The following is a 19,629-nucleotide window of genomic DNA, read 5'->3' as shown; positions in this document are numbered from 1 at the left end:
GTTACTCCCTCCAGCCTTCCATTCATGATGCTTCTTATCCATCGTTTCCTTCATTCATCTCATTCATTTTCCACTGGAAGTTTGAAATGTCATGTTTTTTTACTACAGCTGACTATTCATTTTGTTCGTCTTTCTACTTGTTCTTCTCACTCCTTCGGATCTTTTTGTCATTTGGTCCACAGTTTGAACATCTTCATCTCCTTTTTATTCCTGAGTTTGTTAAGCTGTTAATTTCTTTTTCAGTTGAGATTTATGTTCAATGATCATGTTATGCTTTTTTGTTTTTGTCCCCATGCGTTTGTTGTGTATGTGTGTGCACCTCATTGTGTGTGTGCGTGTGTCTGTGCACAACGTGTACATGCGTGCCTGGGTATGTGCGTGTGTACAGACAACCGAAGTCGAAATCGAAGAAACCGTTGTCGTCCAAGAGGTTTCCAAAGCAACCAAATCCAGACTTGTCACAGTCACTCCCAGCTCCTCCGCTGAGCCGTCGGCGGAGCAGGAAACGAGAAAGCAGGAAGTGAAAGTCGTAGAGGAAGCGGTTGTGGAGGAAGAAGCAAAGGCGAGGAAGCAGGAGAGCGTTTCCTCCGAGAGCGAGAGCGAGGAAGAAGCAGAGTATCACCCAAATGTCTCTGTATCCATCTCTCACACACAAATACCAGAGGAGAAGGAAGAGGAAGAGGATCAAGAGAAGAAAGAGGAGGATAAGACGGCAGAGCAAGACATGCCGGCTCCAGTTTCTACTTCTTCTTCTTCTTCTGTTCCCGCTGAAGTGAGCCAGCCTGCAGAAGCTGCCTGTCAAGAGGGAGAGGAGTCCAGGACAAAGGAAGCTGAACCAGAGAAGATGAAGAATAATCCAGTGGAGGTGAAGGAAGGCGACGTGACTGAGGAGAGCACAGACGATCCAATGGTGACACCCGATGAAGCTCCCAACGGACTCACCGTGCCCGAGGAGGGCGTGGACGTGGCGGACGCACCTGCAGAGGAAGAGGAGGAGCCTAAAGTGAATGGAGAAGCCTCACTGGTTGAAGCAGAACCGCGGCCACAGGTTATTTGTTGCTCTGAGGTAAAGTCTTCACTGGGCCGACTGCGGAGCTTCCCTGGGGTTTGATCCCTCCTACCAACTGTAGAAACCCACTTTTTTTCCTTCCTGCTTACCACAGTGCCGGTTTCCTTCCTGCTTGCGTGAATTTCTAAGCCCCATGTACATCCTCACACTCCTGTCCTAAAATGAAACTTTGTCAGGTGTACAGTTAAAATTCCCTCCGAGCAGACAGAAAAATACAATTGACCATCATTGTTTTGATGTTTTCACTCCCTATATAATTAATTTCAGATTTTCATCATAGTCATACATCATAATTTCTCTGTTAAACATACTTCATTACATTATCAATACTCTTAATCCACTCCCGCCCCACATAGTGTAGTGTTGTGTGGTGCTGTTATGGTGCTTATTGCATTGTATTTTAGTATAAACGGGGCCTCAGTGGGACTTGCATGATGCTTTATTTTAGGCCAATATTTGCTCTTCGCTCTGCATGCCGTATTTCGTCTATGTGTGTGCGTTTTTGTGTGTCCTTTTATGTGTTTGGCAGTGATGCTTCTCTCTCCGTTGGTGTTTAATTGGCTTGTCATGGTCTCACCATGGCAACGGCATTGTGGAAATCATCATTGCCAACCACTTCGTAAATGCCACCCGCTCATCTGAATGTCATCTTTGCATGTGGTTTACATCTCAATTGCCATTTTGTTTGCCAGTCATGTCAGTATGGCTTTTGTGTTATCGGCTCATGTTTTATGTATGTTTGTGCTGTGCTGTATTTTGAGTTGCATGTTGACACCAAAGATATTTCTGCAGTAGTGCTGCTGTTTTAGCTGTAAGTAGACATTGTCACGTTCTGTTATTGCGCTGCATACATTTGTTTTGACGCATGTATTTCGCTGCATTTACTTGCATCTTCTGTGTTTATACATCTACATTTACTGCTGTGTGTACCAGTCTGTATGGAACAGCTCAATCACTTCCCCTTCAATACAATACATTTAAATCAAATACGCAGTGGTTGTGTTTTTTGTAGTTTTAGTTAAATAAATAGTTTTAGTTAGATACATAGTTTTAGTTTAACAAAATAACATTTTTATTGAACTGGAAGTGACTTTTTTTGCCCTAAGGCAAGTACATAGATACCACAATATTTCTTTATGATTCCCTAACTGTCTCACATTTAATATATTAACCATCTTTCCTCCCCCCTCACCTCTCTCTCTCCTCCCCTCCCAGCCACCTGTGGTAAAGACAGAAATGGTGACTATATCAGACACGTTTGCGGCCCAGAAAACTGAGATAGCTACAAAAGAAGTGCCCATCGTACATACGGAAACCAAGACCATCACATACGAAGCTGCACAGGTGCACATTTAAGGGCAGCTTTGCTGCAAAACACAGAGCACTTTATTTATTTATTTATTTATTTCTGCATTTTATTTCATTTTGTCTTAAGGGGCTTGTTAATGTTAAAGCATGTTTCAAAAAAAGCTTCTTTTCTAGCAACAGTGCATGGCGCCAAGATTCATTCCTTCTCCCACAGGGAAAGGTTGCTTTTTTTTAAGAAGAATAGAAAATTACCGTAATTGAACTTCAGGACAAAAGACGTTGTTTTAAACATCTAACAGGGATCTTTCTAAATGAGTCTCTCTTCTTCCTGTGTTATCAGTTGGATGGGAATGGCGATGGTGAACCTGGAGTGTTGATGACAGCTCAGACAATCACCTCTGAATCCCTCTGTACTACTACAACCACACACATTACCAAGGTACAGGCCGATGCTCCTATACAAACACACACGTCCATGTCTTGTGTGTTTATAAGATCAAATGATTTGGCTCTTTTGTGGGATAATCCACCTGACAGCTGCACAAACACATTTGCTCACATTGAAGTCAGGTCTCTACAGGTGACCATGGCAACCATACATACCGTGTCATGGAATGACAGGCATCAAGTAATTGCTGTTGTATATTTGTTTCCAGACATTGAAGGGTGGCCTATCAGAGACGAGGATTGAGAAACGCATCGTCATTACAGGCGACTGTGACATCGACCACGACCAGGTCAGTTTTCAGTCTCACAGCTGATCCCTCTGCTTTATCTGAGGTTTCAGCCGTGTGGGTTGCTCAATTCCCATCGAATGTGGGTGGTATGAAAGGCTTTTCTCAAGCATCATTTTGTTGATATGTAATTCGAAAACCTTAAAAATCAAATATGTAGAAAAGAGACTTTTTGCATGTGGGTGTTTTGCTCTTCCATTTTACACTGTGGTAGGGAAACGAGAAGCTTATTTTATTCAGCTGACAAGCTCACACAGGAGGTTTAATGAAAGCTTACACTTAGGAGAAATAAACTGACTTCTGGTGACGTGTTGATCAGGTTGCTCGCAGTCTGAACGCACAGTCTATTTACTAATCACTCATTAGAAATACCAGTAAGCCATTAGTCACACCCAGATCCCACCCATCCATTGGCTGTGATCTGCTAAGTCTGTGTCTACACTTACTCACCCATATGTCTAGAAAATGATGTCTTAACCTTTTTGTTTTCAATTTTTTATCATTCTGTGTCAGAGTTCATTGCTTGTCTTGATTTACTGTCCTTGTCAGATTTGTCAAATATTTGCTGTGTACACCAGTGAATTTGTTTTAAGATGAGATTAAAGAGACTTTTTTACATCTACATAGTAATAGTTATATAATATATTTGTATCCCATATATACATCATTTGAGACTATGTGTATATTTGGCTACATATTCGTCACCCTAAATTTAGGAACTATCCCCTAGTCCACTGAACCACTAAACATGAACTTAACTAGTCATAATATAAAGTGTTTGGTTCCTTCACAGTCTTTGACACACAGTCATCAGCATCATACTTAGTATTCCCTGCTGATAGTCTGCTGAGTGTTCTACAGCCGTAATGACTGTTATAAAACGGAGAGACTTGTCATAAAATGAGCTGAGATGTTTACACTGTTCACCCAGTGTGGATATGAACACCCTTAAAACAACAAGTTATGTCTCACTGTCAATTTACTTACTGATTGATCTGTAAAAATGGAATCAAAAACACTTTCCTAATTATAAATTTGATCAAACATCATAAAGATATTTGAAGTTAATTTCTCATGTCATTCATTCTGACACTCGCTAGTGGGTGGCTGTTCCTCTGAAAAGAGGACTGTGGTGTCAGAATGCTTGTAGCGCCCTCAAAATATTTCAAATATGAATAAATGTATAATTAGAAGTGTATTTTGTTCAGGTGTGGATCTGCATGGATCCCTTCATCACTGGTTTGTTTAAGTTGCCTGTCTGTGCTGATTTGCTGGATTTACACTAGAACAAATGTAAGATACCTGATGTGACTTACATTTGATGGCTTCTCTCATTTCAACAAGAAGTAAAGAGAACCGATTTGGGTCACACCGAGATGGAAATGTGATTTATGTGTTTTAATATAATTTCACAGCTCCATCTGAAGCCATTTTACCTCATCCAATTTTACATCCTTGCTATTAAACATTCACTTAACCCGCAAGATGTAAAATGGAGCTCTAAATCCAGCATTCTTGTTGTTTTCGTTAATGCTTCTTGTTTTATTTTTCATTTAACTCCACCATCCCCCCCTTCCCCCTCCTCGTCCACCTCCTCCACCTCCACTGCCCACTGTGCTCGGTGCTGCCACTGTATGGTTGCCCCTCGGTACTGCAGGCACTGGCCCAGGCCATAAAGGAAGCCAAAGAGCAACATCCTGACATGTCTGTTACCAGGGTGGTGGTTCATAAAGAAACTGAACTGGCTGAGGAGGAGGATTGACAGAACTCAGGTAATAATAATAATAGTAACTCATCATTATTATTATTATTATTCACGGTGAAAGTAATATCAGAGATCTGTATTAACCGCTAGTTTAGATTATTGAGGATGAAATCTAAGAAAATCAGAGAAATGAAATGAAAAATCTCACCCAGGAAGGTGAACATCATCACAGCAGCATTTAGGGGAGCATTTTGATAAAAGGGAATGTTAAAAATTAGAAGGTAGGCAGTGACCGATATGAAGAAATGCTTATATTACACCACCTCTATGTTTCACCCCCAATATCCAGAGTTGAAAGGCCCATCGTGACTGTTTTCTCCGTTGATGTTAAACGACCTTCATCACCCCACAACAACCAACCTTGACTGACTGAAGAAGAAAAGGAGGAGCTAGAGAACAGGAGGATGAGGGGGGGGGAGGGAGGAGAGGTTAGACAAATGGAGAGAAGCTGCCAATCTCTTCCAAGTCGGTCTTTCTTACATGTCTGTGGTGCATCTAAATCCCTCATTCCGAAACCAAGAAGAAAAAAAAAAGAAAAATAATAACCTCACTCTTTCAGAGGGAACGAAAGAACCACTTTGTTAGCTTAACATTTGTAGCGTGTTTTTATTTTTTAATAGTGCTTTTTTTTTTTTTCTTTAACTGTTTATTTTACAAAAAGAGAGAGAAGATAATGTGTCTGTCATGTTTTGCAAAGATAAAACCTGTAGGGATGCACCGCTAACCAATCCTGATAAGATCCAAGGCTGAAATACGGGGTCGCTGACTATTTTTCTTCAAAGTCAGATCAGGTTTTTGCCTTTTTTTCATATATTATAAGATTTCAACTTCTTCAAATTTCTCAAAAACAAATTAATTTGACTAGGATGATTCTTGGAATCTGTATCGGTGGAAAAGTGGCATTAGTGCATTCCTAAATTTAAAAAAAACAAAAAAAAAAAGTTAAAAGTTATTTGTTAAATTACAGCTCCCCGCTACTTCATTTATTTCAAAGTTTCTACGGTAACAAATAGGATTACAGTTCACACTGGTTTTTTGGCTTTGAACATGGACTTGTTTTAAGTAATTTTTTTTCAAAGTGTAACAGAATCCAACAGTCTCACTTATTAAAACACACTCATAGTAGGGACTAACAGTAAAACCAGTTAAAACACTTTGTCACACTTTTTTTTTTACTAATTACAGAAAATAGGGAGCTGTAACTTAAAATATTGCAGTAAAAACCAACCAACCACATTTTTTTAGGAATTTTTATGATTCTTGTCTTTTATTTTTCTGTAAGTATAGTTATTATTCATCCACATTCCTCGTGTGTTGACTCATCTTTGAGTCAGTTTGTTTTCAGTTCAATTCACTTTTAACTTCACTCTAAGGAAAATAAGATGTTTTACCATTTGAGGCTGGAATGAGAGGAATCTTAACTTGGTCTGAGAGTTTAACATATTATGCATGATGAGAAGTAGAATTCATTGTTGAGTTTTAAATTTTATTTTTACTGAATGAAAATGAGTTTAAACTGAAAATGAACTGACTTTAAAGCTGGCATATACAACTTTCTGTACAGTTAAAAAACAAAACAAAAGGAAAGTTATTAGATGGGAGCAGCTTTTCGTTAGCTATGCGCTGTCCCTCGGCCCGCCCCACTGTATGACACTAACCATTCCTATTGGGCTGCAGGGAAGCCATTTTTGATTTGGGAGAGAGGACCAGTAAACTGAATGATTATTGGGAGATAGAGGTTGCGCTGTGCAACGCCAACTTGCGTTTTAGATGAAAGTGGGAAAAGAATTTGAACGTTGAATTTGCAGGTCAGGCTTTTTTATGGCGAGGGCAAGCTTCAGTCATGTTACTTGGCATCCTGCAGCTAATTGAAGTAGTTTTGATATTCTTCTGACAATGTTTAAACACAATCTGAGAGTGTTGTGCTACCAACTCCACAGGTACCAAAGCCACTAGAAGAAAAAAAAAGAACAGTCTCGCATTCAGACTTGATTTCTGGTTCTCTGTCACTGTCTACCAGTGCCATAGTTCAGCACTTAATTTAACTCCTGACTTCATTTCATAGCAACCAAACTCTCTAAGAACGAGGAGATCTGGCATTACATTCAGCATATCTTCATACACGAGTATCTTGAGCAAGTCTGAATAGAAGGCTACTGTGTTAATTGGTTTGAGGGTGTGTAGATAACAGATGATTTGGACTCGTACAGCATGTCTTGATAAGATTCTCTTCAACCTGATGCTGGCTGTGTTTTAACTGTTTCACCACAACCAAATATTGCAGTATCAATGTGATTTTTGTTGTATCCTTCATCATTGCACCATAAAAAAAAACCTCCACTCTAAATCTTTCAGTATGCTATTAAGAGTACACACAGAAACAGTTACAACATAACAGTAAACAAGCAGCCCAAAGGGAAGTGCTCTTGAAATCCCTAAATGGAATCTCATGATGTTTTATTCATTTGTGTAAATAATCGTGGCATGAAATGCGTTTCAAACAAGGTCCGCTTGGTCTAAACGCATTTAGTTGACAGATTTTTAGTGTGAGCAGTGAAAAAAACAAACAAACAAAAAACACACTTTCAATCCAACTGATAATCAAAAAGAAAAGTGCCACAGATAAATGTAAAAAAAACAAACACATTCCATATTGACGTGCCTACATTCGTCCACATCCTGTCTGACTGGACATCATTTGAATTGGGGTCAAATAATAATTAATGTTTTTACACACTCTTTTCACATTTGAAATTCCATAAAAACAAATCAATTGAACAGTTTTAGCCAGATATGTGATTTTATTTGTAACAGCAGGGGAACATTATTATGTACCTCTTGATTTGACTCTTTTTTAAAAAAGTTGTTGTCCGGACAACGGAGTGGTAATGACTGTCTAGGCCGTCTTTTGGGAAACACTGGTCTGACCTCTACTATGCAGTTAAATGACATTCCAGATGAGGGTGAAACATTAACCTCTAACCCTCTTACAAAGAGACAGTAGCAGAAAACAATAAAAAATAAAAAGAACACTAGGCAGCTTTGGAGGCTTTCGCTGTTCCAAAAAAAAACAAAAAACAAGTCTTTTAAAAAAGCATCGGCTCTATCACAACTGTATTTGTAGCTTGCATTTCTCATCATTTGTCGTATTTTCTCTGTGAAACTGATCTAGTTGTTGAAAGACAGGATTTATTGTGCTCCTTCTTGGAAATTTTCTAATATTGTCACAGTGTTTTTTGACGTTAAATGAACACCACTACAAATCAAATTTTCTGCCACCATTTTCCGTTTTTGTACTTCTGTGCTCGAGGCGTTACCTGTTTAAGGTTACGCCTCCGGGCTCTGTTTTAACCAATCACAGGAGCTGTGGGGCGGCTGCGAGGTCAGGTTTTCCAAAAAAAAAATGGTATTACAAATGAATGTGTGGCCAACAGCAACTTTTATTAAATGAAAAAAACAGCACAGACAGAGTTGGACTGTTGAGAGTTTTTTTTAAAGGCAGCTCCATGAAGTCACTACATGGATACTGATGATGAATCTACGCCAGCTGATTTTAAATGTATGTAAGGATTTCAACATGGTAAATAACAACATGCTGCCCTCAGATATTTGTCTAATTCAAAGTGTACTACGTTCTTTACAGTTATATCTCAGGCTTTGTACTGCAGTTTGGCCAAATGGTACAGTTTAAAATGAATTCAAACCAGCACCATTTTCTATTTTAACAAAGTAAAAACTCACTGGCAAAAAAAAAAAAAAAAAAAAAAACTTTATTAAAAAAATAATAATTTTGGAAAACCAACCAGCTGCCTCATTGCTCCCTCTTAGCCAACCAATGATCACTGGTAGGGTTTTTTTTTTCTATCTACAGTAGCAGCTTAATTGTCTTGTGTCTCCCCATACACAGCCACTCCTCCCCTGTGTAACACTGTTTAAATAAAGGATTGTTATACTCTGAAGTGGCCTCATCTCTTCTTTCATTCATTACTTTTTTGATAAAACAAGACCTGTATGTTAAAGTACATGAGTTGTAATTGTATGACACTCTAGTACTTTATATCCAAGTAGTCTAATAATGTAATTACAGTACAGAATGAATATAAATACAGCTCTAAAACATGCTTTAAGCTTGTGATGATGAATTCCAGATTTCCCTGAGCATTTGAAGAAAACTTGCTCGATGAAAACAGGTTTCTGCTGATGAAATTGGTCACACTGCTCTGTTCAGGTAGTCTGAAGTCATGCCGATTGACTGAACTGCTTAATGTGTCTCTGTCCATAGATGTTTGTGTGTCCTGTCAGGTGTGTTAGTGCTATCCGATGCTCCTCCTCCTCCTCATGTGTGCACTTTGGTTCATCGGTCTGTAGATGGCGCTTCTGTCCTGTGGAAACCCTGACAGGCCAGACTCCACTGTTGATGAAAGGAATATCCAGAGCAAAGACTTAAAACATTTTCCACAATATAATATAATATAGGCCAATTGGGAACACAATAGACAGCATTAACATGTTTAATCATTTTTTCTTTGGTTTAGGTGAACTTTCCAAAGCTTTGGAAGGGTCAAATTTGACTAATGTTTTACCTTTGAGAGCTGTAAAAACATCCTTTTCACATGACTTTAGGTGCACTTTTCCTAATGTGACCCCAAATATACAAAAAAAAAAAAAAATCTTTTTGTGCAGGCGATACACATTTTTCTATATGCAAATATTTGACCTGTTTATTTAAAAATCAGCATTCAAACATGTTGGTGTATTCTTCATATTCTATAAAATGTTCTTCTAAAATGAAATAGTGATTGTTAATGTCTTTTCTTCCATAGGTACACACTCTGTTTGCTCTCTTACAGTTTAATTAAGAATTAATTAAACATTTATTAATAACTAATGTGGAATTAATGAATGTGAATAGGTATAAAGACTAATTACTATATGCAGAATATGAACAGTATGTAAGGGTTAAGACAGACCCCACAGTCAATAGGAATCATTCTGCAGGATGGTGTCACCATATAGCCTAACCAGCAACATATAGTTCTGCAAAGCTGTTTATAATAATTTAGTTTTGATTACTCAAGGAGGGCTTCACTAAAACATATTAGGGAGAATGTATGGTTTCCACATGCAGTTCCTCCAGCTTCAGTGATATTGAACAGGTAACCAAATATCATTAACTCTTGTGTACACTACTTTTATGTGATCTTATGTTAATTGAATTAAACAGGAATGGCCCCTCTTTGAAAGCCACTACAGAAGCTCGAGCTAGTTGACTTACTTTAATTGTATTATTTATATTGCAATGTTGGCATACATTCACTTTGCTGACATTTAACAGTATAATTAACAAGTTAACAGTAAAATGAAGCTTTTTTACTGTTATAGTGTAATGCCATTTGCAGTATGGGGCTGCTCATTTTTTAAGCACTGTTAAATGAGCGACTGTTTTTCAAGCTGTAGAGTCTCTGCTGTGGTTTGGCGATGATGAAGGTTAGATGTCTCCAACTCTCCCAGGAAACAGCAGCAAGTCCCACCACCCATTGTGCTTTTATAAATTGGAAGTTTACCTCTCAGTTACTGAACTAAAGTGCAACTCAATCCTCTGCCTTCTGGTGATGTGATCAGTTTTGAGCCTTGATAACTGAGCACTCATGACAACATGATTGCCACTGATGCACAGTAGATGACTAAAATTACACTCAATTATACTTCCTGCCATACACTGCCATTGTGACACTAGTAATATAGGTAGTATGTTCTGAAATGTATTTTAGTGACTTCCTGAAAACTAGTGATAATTATCTTTTATTTTAGCCTTTTTATGTAGTCCTCCTCAGTTGTAACTTTATATAGAACAGCTTTAATACAAAAATGCAGCTGTTTTATAGGAAAACCAAATGCAGTTGAACACAGTTTTTTTCTGAAGGGACATCACTCAGTGGATGGCGTTTTTTTTTTCAAATGTATTCTAACATCACTGAATCACCATGCATGTCCAATAATGATCAAAGTCTGGATTTATATCCCCATCTTGTTTTGATGGTGATCTCATCCCAAAAAAACAAAGTTAATGGCCAAACTATGCAGTCAACTTGGGTTGTGATCATTTTACTCACCACAGATTGGAACTTGTCTAACATCTACACAACTAATGTCCTCACTTTCATATATCCGGATGAAAAACAGATGGTGAAAGACATATGATCTTTACATAATGTGTGTATGACTGATTTGAGTGTCTGTGTGTATTTTATGTCAAAGCTAAAGCATAAAGGTCAGGTCAGGTTCACACTATCAAAATAACACTTGTTACTGGAGCACATAACAAAACACACACAGATGTTAGAAAAGCCACATGTTTCAGGTTTTAGACACTTTGAGGACACTAAAACCTGCAGCAGCCCACCCTAATACACAGTGTCTCTTTCACACATATTTTACAGGTTAACATATGTACACAAACCAAGTATCTTCACAGTTAAACTTAGTCTCATCCTAAAAATTTCACTTTTCTTTTTTTTCTTTTCTTGTGACCTATTTTGGATATTTTTCATTATTTAGAGTTTCCTGGTTTCAGGGTCCAGACTGAGACAGTGTTTCAACCTGGGAGTGACATCAGCTGTCAAGTATTGTTAAAAAAAGACAATGTGAATGTGACACTTTTGACATTATTTGGTTTTAGTGATTGATAGCATGTCTTAAAATCTCCCATCCCTCCATATTCATGTCAAAATCCATACAATGTTGAGAGTGCACTTATTTATAGTATGTATGGTCCTGCCCATACATACTACACGGCAACATGTTAAATATAACATAGTAAGGGGTCTGGTCAATGGATACACATGAAAACTTAATAACATGCCTACCCTGTCTGAGTTTCCAGCTGAGATAGATAATGAGTTGCAGCAGCAGCAGACAGACGGACAAGAACAACACCAGGCCCAACAGCCAGAGAGGAAGAAAGCTGTCTGACTCTCCATCTGTCTGTGTGACTGTCTGTCGGAAGAGAAGAGCCAGATCAGCCCAGGGCCCACTCAGCACCTGCATACTGCTCCTGCATGGGGAGAACGGGAGAAGAAGAAGAGAGGTATTCAGGGTTGATGTGATCATTTAAAACCTAGAAATGATCAGATAACACCTGCCAGCAAATGTTGATTTAGTGATGTGCGGGTCAAAGGGTGCTCAAGCATTTTGGGTCACAACATCTGCATGTCTGTCTGTTCTGGAAGAGCGACCTCTCCTCTATATTGCTCTTCCTGTTTCTTCTTCTGTTTCCCATTAGAGGTATTTGGGAACTTTTTAATTATCTGACCTGACGGGTTTAAGGAGGGTGTCATATTTTGTACAGATTGTGAAGCCCTTTGGGACAAATTTGTGATTTTAGGCTATATAAATAGACGTTACTCGACTTGATTACAACCAAAAGCAAAGATTTTAGAGTGTGAGTTTAATCGACTGGGATCATTTAAGCAGAATAACAAATGACTGAATGTGAAAAATTGTCTGGGAGTGGCACAAAAGGTCATTATCCCTTTATCCCTTTGAAAACCAGTATGCGATAATGAGTTCCATGCTGATAAACAGTGATGTTCTATTCAAAGCATTCAAGGCGGTTTGGAGGGAAATTATCTAGTTGTATTTTTCATTATTCTCCAAGTCCAGCCTTTTTAAGCTTGACATATAATGAATAACTTGAAATTTCCAACTAGGAATAATTTAACTGTAATTGTCTTTGAGTGCAGCCCTATTTAAATCATATTGTTGCACACATGATATTTAAAAAACAGGAAAAATGTTGTGTTAGTATAATGAATTGATGTTACTGTGTCGTTTTACTGTCATGAAACATACAGTATAATGACATTGATTTTGAGTAGAAATATTTGTCCTGATATTGATTCAATGGATGATCCTTAAAATGGATCGTACAAGCTTTGAGTGTTAGGAGAGAACACCGCTGTAATAACACGTGTTTTATTGATACTGTATGTTTAAGTCATAGCACACACATGTTGCCTTCAAAAAAGAAAACATCTGGCACATGTGAAAACTTTGCCCTCTGCAAATCAACAACACTACTATATATTTAACCATCCAGAGAAAAGCAGCCATTTTTCAGACACCCACAGTCTGTTGACTTTCATAATCTCTTTACACAAACCACCAAAGCTTAAGACAGACAGAGAAGTATAGAGGATTTAATCAAAGAGCAATACATGTGTAAAATGTTTTAGATTGATGCAAAATTGTGTAAAAATAAACATCTGAACAGGCTTGATTTGTCAAAGATACATCAGTTAACAGACACAGCTATCCCAAAATATCTACTTACAGTTTTCAGGTTCCTTTAAAATGCAGATTTGAATGATGGCTCGGTGGAGAAGAAGACTTGCAGATAACAACCAAACACTGAGCGAGTGAGTGAGTTATTTGTACTGAAAGTCGTCTTTAGTCATATTCATATTTCTCTGGTGGTTAGATTTTGAGTGGAGGCCCAGTGTTCTCCCAGTTTCTTCTTGTATGTGTCTTTTTTTATCTGTCTATTTTTCTATGATTGTTTTTTTCTCTCTCTGTCTCACTCTCATTGGCTGATGATGTGAACTTTGGTCTTTCCCAACAGTCAAACCTTGTGATTGCTAAGAAGATTAGCTGAACCCGCCTGGCTGGCCTGTGTACGTGTGTCTGAATGTGTAGATGTGAGCTACAGGTAGGATTTGTAAGTTCACTGTCTGCAAAACAGTGAAAACTGAACACTTATACTTTTTTTAATACTGTTGCTTCTCTGTGTGTGCATGCGTTGGTGCCTCGGGTAATGTTTTGATCATTGAACTTTGGCCCTTAACCTTAGTGTGTGCTCACTGTGCCATAAAACAAACTCACTCACTCACACATAGACACAGCTTCTCCCTGTCCATTTGGAAATATGTTTCTAATTTCTCCTACTCGTCCTACTTTTATGCTCTTTGACTACTCTGTGTCTTTCTTTCTTTGTTTTACTTCACCAGCAGACTCAGATACCTTTCTCACCTGTAGCACCTGTAGCTGTATTTGATTAAGTCACTACCCAGTTTTAATCAGAACTGATATCGCATAGCATCAACCTTTTTTCCAACAAAATAAGCTACAGACAAAAGTTTAGTTCAACACTAAATCTTCAGTCCAAAACTGTGGTGTGACGCCTTCCTGAGACCCCCGCTCACTCCCACCTTAGATTATAGCTTGATGAACTGCTTACCAACATACATTATTCCACTACCTCAGTAAATTATGATTCTTTGTATTGACTTCAATAAATGAGGCATATTTTATTAGTCTTAAAAGATGTTGCAGTACTAATAAAACTGTTGTTGTGCTTCTCATGGGAGTTATATTTTTGCTCAGAACCCTCACAAAAAGCTTTAGAAGGGCATTATAAATATATACTATCACCTGTAGCTGGTACTATGATACATATCCATTAGTGAAATAAGGATGAGCAGATATCACATTTTAATGCTATGATAACTGTAGCTAAAACATAGTAAAATTGCTATACACCATGGCCACCTTGGATTTAGTCAAATCTAACAAACTGAACAGTGACTCATGTATCATAAACACAAATGAACTCACATCAAATACATTTAATCCTTAAATACTGTTCAGGGTCAAATTTAACCCATTTTTACATTTGAGAGCTGTAAAAACACCACACACACATTTGTTTTAGTCAGACCTTTCCTACTGTGACCCATACAAATTGAAGTAAGGTGCATAATTTTTAAATTTTTTGTGGATGCAAATGTAGAAATTTAAAAAATATCAAAAATCACAATTCAAACATGATTTATTCTTCATATAGTACAAAATGTTCTACTGCACCATAAAATAATGATATGGGAATGTATTAATGAGTGATGGGGGAATTTATACATGTGAATTAGTGGAAAGACTAATCATGAGTCTGAATATGAATAGTATGTAAAGGTTAAAACACCATAAAGTTACTAATACAGTTGACTGCACATTACTTGACTGCACTATTTGTGTCTTTTCATGTTTGTATATATTCTGATTTTGGGGGACGTATTAATAGCTGTGTCGATCAGTTAGACGCGCTGTATTTATGGTGTGAGAAAATTCATGAACTGAATTTTAGTGTTCAGGTTTTTGAGTTCTTTTACATCCAGAGTTTCTCATCTCACTGTTTGATTATTAAAAATGGCTCTCCTTTGTCAGAATAAAATTGCTGTGTTCAGAAATCCATCACAGTTCAACAATATTAGAAACTGTTGTTGGTAAGGTTACCATCAGGATCTTTTACAGTATTGCAGTATAGAGAGGTCTGAAATAATTTAGCTGTGGGTGTATGTAGTTCTAAATAAAAATGGACAGTCTCAGATGAGATTTGTCTCCAAATTTGGTTTTTACTGTTTTTCAGGCTAACAGACAATTACCTCATGTAATATCAAAATGCAGCGACTAGTCCAAACATTACATTGACTCACTAACCACTGGTCAAAGTATATATTTACTGAAGCCATTAGGCCAAAAGTCACTGTTGGGCATCTTACCACAGAAGGACAGCATTGTAACCTATTTGGAGCCATCAACATTCTCTTTTCTTATTTGGTGAAGCAGGAAGTGTCTCTGCCCTCGGTGCAATTTGACACTCAAATCTTCACATCACTACTCTTGTCATGTGGAAACTCATTTAAACACAAACCAGTACTCTTTTCCTCATGGGAGAGAAAGCTGGCTTTAGGTGATAAAATCACAAGCGTAACTTGGCTCCGGGCGGTGAGAATTGCCGCCTAATTGAGTGATGCTGTCATGGAGATCAATAGAATTGATTCGCTTTGTTGTGTCTCTGATTGATCAGGAGATAATGGGCTTATTTTTAGAGAAGTGTCTGAGTGTTTCAGTCTTTTTGTGTATTTATATTTCTGAGTGGCTTGTATTCTGATTGACTGAGGCACATTTCTGGAGAATTCACATACGCACCGCTCAGCTCGTGTGAGTGTGCAAGGCCGTGCACATGTGTTTGTTCTTGTAAATGTACAAGTTGCTTTATGTTCAAAGGAAAGATTATCGAGGGTTTAGTATTCTCGTGTGTGCTTGTGTGTGTGTGTGTGTGTGTGTGTGTGTGTGTGTGTGTGTGTGTGTGTGTGTGTGTGTGTGTGTGTGTGTGTGTGTGTGTGTGTGTGTGTGTGTGTGTGTGTGTGTGTGTGTGTGTGTGTGTGTGTCCAGTCTCTCATTGATCTGTAGATAGATTTTCTTCTGTTTGCGGAGGCTCATGAGAAAAAGACAGAGGTTTCTTTGAAGTTAACTCAACACATCCACATTTTTTTGGAGACTTGATTGATATTTTATTTATTTGGGTTACTTTACATAGCTCATTCCAAAAATGGTGTTTGCCTTTTTAACTGAATAAGGGTAAGAAAGACACAAAGAGACCTACCGTGCAACTCTTCATTTTTTATTTACTATACATGACTGATGAAACATTTAAGTGGCTCTTGTGGAAACAGGAAGTGAAGGTTGTTAGTTGAAAATGTCCTCTGAGCAGCCATAACTCCGGCTAAATGTTTCCTCCAGATCAGATTAGACTGCTCCCCTGATGCCTGTAAGGAATTTTGGATCATTTTGCGAGCTTCCTTTAGTCTGGGACAAGCGACAAAATCGACAACAAGGAGAGATTTGAGGTTTTTTATGTCGTCAGTGTTTCCGTCAAGCTAACAGACAGTTTATTCTTTCTCTTATTATCGCTGAGTTTCTCTTGTGCGCTGTTGTTGCCAAAGCACTCATCGATATTTCTAAGAATTACACAAAATGTTCCCAAAGCACAAAAGGATCACACACATTACTTATTCAACTTTTTCAGAGCAAAATGAATCTACAAAAGCTTCTGTGTCAAAGGTGAAGGATTGGTAGTTTTGGATGTTGATGGAGAGGTGGATTAAGGCGGGGCAGAACTTGTCCTCAGTTTTGATCTCCACAATTCAGGTTGTTTTTTAAAATCCCATTTTACTTTGATGTCAGCCTCCACAATTTTTTCTTCAGTAGTTTTTTTTGTTGTTGTTGCCAGCGCTCTTCCTCATCCTTCTGTCTGTCTGTTGGTTATGAGGCAGCATCCACTCTGATGAGTAGTTATATGTGTGTGTGTGTGTGTGTGTTCATGCGGTCTGATGTGTGGGTGGGTGGTTGCGTGTCGTCTGTACTGTGGGAACGGATTCTGTGTTTCATTGATTGTACAGAGAGATGAAACCAGCTCATCTCTCTCTCTCTCTCTCTCTCTCTCTCTCTCTCTCTCTCTCTCTCTCTCTCTCTCTCTCTCTCTCTCTCTCTCTCTCTCTCTCTCTCTCTCTCTCTCTCTCTCTCTCTCTCTCTCTCTCTCTCTCTCTCTCTGTGTGTGTGTGTGGAACCACCAACCATAGTTGTGTAATTGGAAGCACACAAATAAAAACTACTCCTGTCAAACAAATAAAGACAAATCTGCTTCTATGTTTTTCATGGATTGTTGCAAAAAGATATCTGTCATAACACGGCACGATGAATTATTTTTGATTGATCGATTCAAAGCAGGATCTTCTTTACCTGACAAAGAGTCCATTTAGACTTGAAACGTTGTTGTTGTTGTTGTTGTAATGCAACAAATACATTTTTAAAGGGAGAAGATAAGTGTAACTCTGTGCTCTTTCCAAGATTGAAGTCACAGTTACAGCCTTTTGGACACGAGATGCGCATGTGTTTTTTCAGGCTGGTGGTTTCAATTAGTTAAAATTTTCTTTTTGCTGACTCGACCCACCCGTGATTACTATTTAGCTTTTTAAGTTCCATGCCTTTGGCTGTTGTTTCAAGCACTGTAATCATTTAGTTTTCTTAAATGTGTGTGTACATCAATGCAGTGAAAAAAAACCCTCTCATCTGAATGATTTATCTGTTATTTCTACTTAAGACTGAATCTATTCATTTACATCTATCCATCCATTTTTTAAATCCACTTATCCTAATGGATTTACAACTCCTAACTTAATATCTGGTAAGATATTTCAGCCTCTCATGGGTTTGAGCCTGAGCCTGAGCCTGGTTTATGTCTTTTTCTTCAGCAAATTTGGATGACTTTTGTCTTTAGTTGTGTGTGTTTTAAATTCATGCTTGACCAACTAAAGTAACCATAAGTAAGCATGTTTGTGTAACTGTTGTAATCAATGACCTGTGTGGCTCTAACATGTAATACTTTACTATATAGCAGTCCTCTATTAAAAGATGAAGGGAGACACTTCTTTCACTACTTTATTTTCTAATTAGCACAAACAGTTGGCAGGCACAGACGGACCTCAGGGAATAAACAGGCTCCCGGATGGTCTGTGATACATCCATACAAAAACAGATTGGTGAAGCACAGTCTTTACATAGAGCACAGGTCAAGTCACGTGTTGCAGTCCATTTGCACTCGGTGGAAAGCATCAGATGTAAAGATGTCGTTAGAGACGACGGAGTGATATATGGAGAAGAATAAGAGAGCGGAGGAGAGAGATAGAGGGAGAGGTTTCCGAGAAATGAAAACTCCACATTCTGTGATGGCAGGAATAAAATGTTCAGATAGTATTCCTCATCAGCATTCATGTTGAATTTGCTCTAACAAGCTGTCGATACACACTCTCTCTCTCTGTGTGTGTGTGTGTGTGTGTGTGTGTGTGTGTGTGTGGGATGGACCTGGAGAAAAGAATGATGCTGATAGAAAGAGACTAGAAGTGTAAAATATGTTTTTTTCTTCATATTAATGTCTGTTGTTTTATTTGTGTGCCTCGAGGTTTGTGTGTGTGTGTGTGTGTGTGTGTGTGTGTGTGTGTGTGTGTGTGTGTGTATATATATGTGTGTGTTCACATGTATACAGGCTTTAAGAAAACAGCTCCAACTTTCCTTCGCTCTCTCTTGTTTTCCTTCCAGTCGTCATAGCAACTTCTTGGCCTTTTTAACATAAGTTATAGTGGGGGTCGATGATGATGCTCATTGCCATAGTTACCAGGGCTTTTGTTAATGAGATTTCACTGTTTCTAGCTTTATGTTATAAGTGTGACATTTACTTACAATCGTAGACATTGTGTGCATTCAGGGAGATACTGACAGTGACTGAGGCTGGGAGAGAAACACGTTCCTCAGTGACTCCAAATACCTACAGTATACCTGCTATCAGTAACGACTTAAGGTGGATTTATGCCTCTGGGTCAAGGCGTTATGGCCTCTGGTGTGAAAATCGATATACAATGTACAGCCTAGGATTTAACTTGTTGATTTCTGATGCTCTCCACCAGCAACAGAAACTGAAGGAGAAGCATAAGCTGCCCAATCACGTTTCTTATGGTCTCTGCAGTATGTGATACCCCCACAGCCCCAAAAGCCCTGTCTTGAACATTGTTGAGTTAGTTTAGCCCCCTTTGTAACCACGGAACCACAGATTGCTATCAGGGTGTCAGGAAGGATAAGAGGTTGAAATGATTAGTAGATTAATGAATGCGTTGATTAGACAATCAAAAGAAAATGAATTCAGCGACAGTTTTGATTACTGATTAATTGTTTGAGTGGTTGAGTGATTCTCAAGCATCAATATCATCTTATTCCATCCTCTGTCACTGGGATCCTCTGCTTTTCTTTGACTTACATGAGAGTGAATGTAATATATTTATGTTTTGGACTGTTGGGTGGACTTAACAAGCTATTTTTGGCTGTTTTTTCTTTACATTTTAAAGTTTGCTGACATTTTAACAAGT

General features: G+C 38.2%; 1 protein-coding gene and 1 long non-coding RNA gene across 3 annotated transcripts in view; one reads left to right on the top strand and one right to left on the bottom strand.

Annotated features, from left to right (window-relative positions):
- Nucleotides 1–8,835, top strand: part of epb41l2 (erythrocyte membrane protein band 4.1 like 2) — a 49,811-nt gene extending 40,976 nt beyond the window's left edge. For both annotated transcript variants that reach the window (XM_053337492.1, XM_053337491.1), the window contains exons 18-23: nt 389–1,066; nt 2,285–2,413; nt 2,718–2,816; nt 3,034–3,114; nt 4,769–4,883; nt 5,166–8,835. In XM_053337492.1, coding sequence (XP_053193467.1) covers nt 389–1,066; nt 2,285–2,413; nt 2,718–2,816; nt 3,034–3,114; nt 4,769–4,873 — 1,092 coding nt within the window. In that variant the 3' untranslated portion in view covers nt 4,874–4,883; nt 5,166–8,835. The remainder of the gene's footprint in view (nt 1–388; nt 1,067–2,284; nt 2,414–2,717; nt 2,817–3,033; nt 3,115–4,768; nt 4,884–5,165) is intronic.
- Nucleotides 8,836–9,147: 312 nt separating this feature from the next.
- On the bottom strand, nt 9,148–13,621 carry LOC128377574 (uncharacterized). Its single transcript, XR_008323319.1, has 3 exons — nt 13,209–13,621; nt 11,743–11,930; nt 9,148–9,287 (listed from the first exon to the last, which is right to left on the bottom strand). It is a non-coding gene; the product is annotated as an uncharacterized LOC128377574 (long non-coding RNA).
- Between the last annotated feature and the right edge of the window lie 6,008 nt (nt 13,622–19,629).

This window comes from Scomber japonicus, chromosome 17, assembly GCF_027409825.1.
Source record: "Scomber japonicus isolate fScoJap1 chromosome 17, fScoJap1.pri, whole genome shotgun sequence".
NCBI lineage: Eukaryota > Metazoa > Chordata > Actinopteri > Scombriformes > Scombridae > Scomber > Scomber japonicus.
This window is presented reverse-complemented; position numbering and strand designations above follow the sequence as displayed.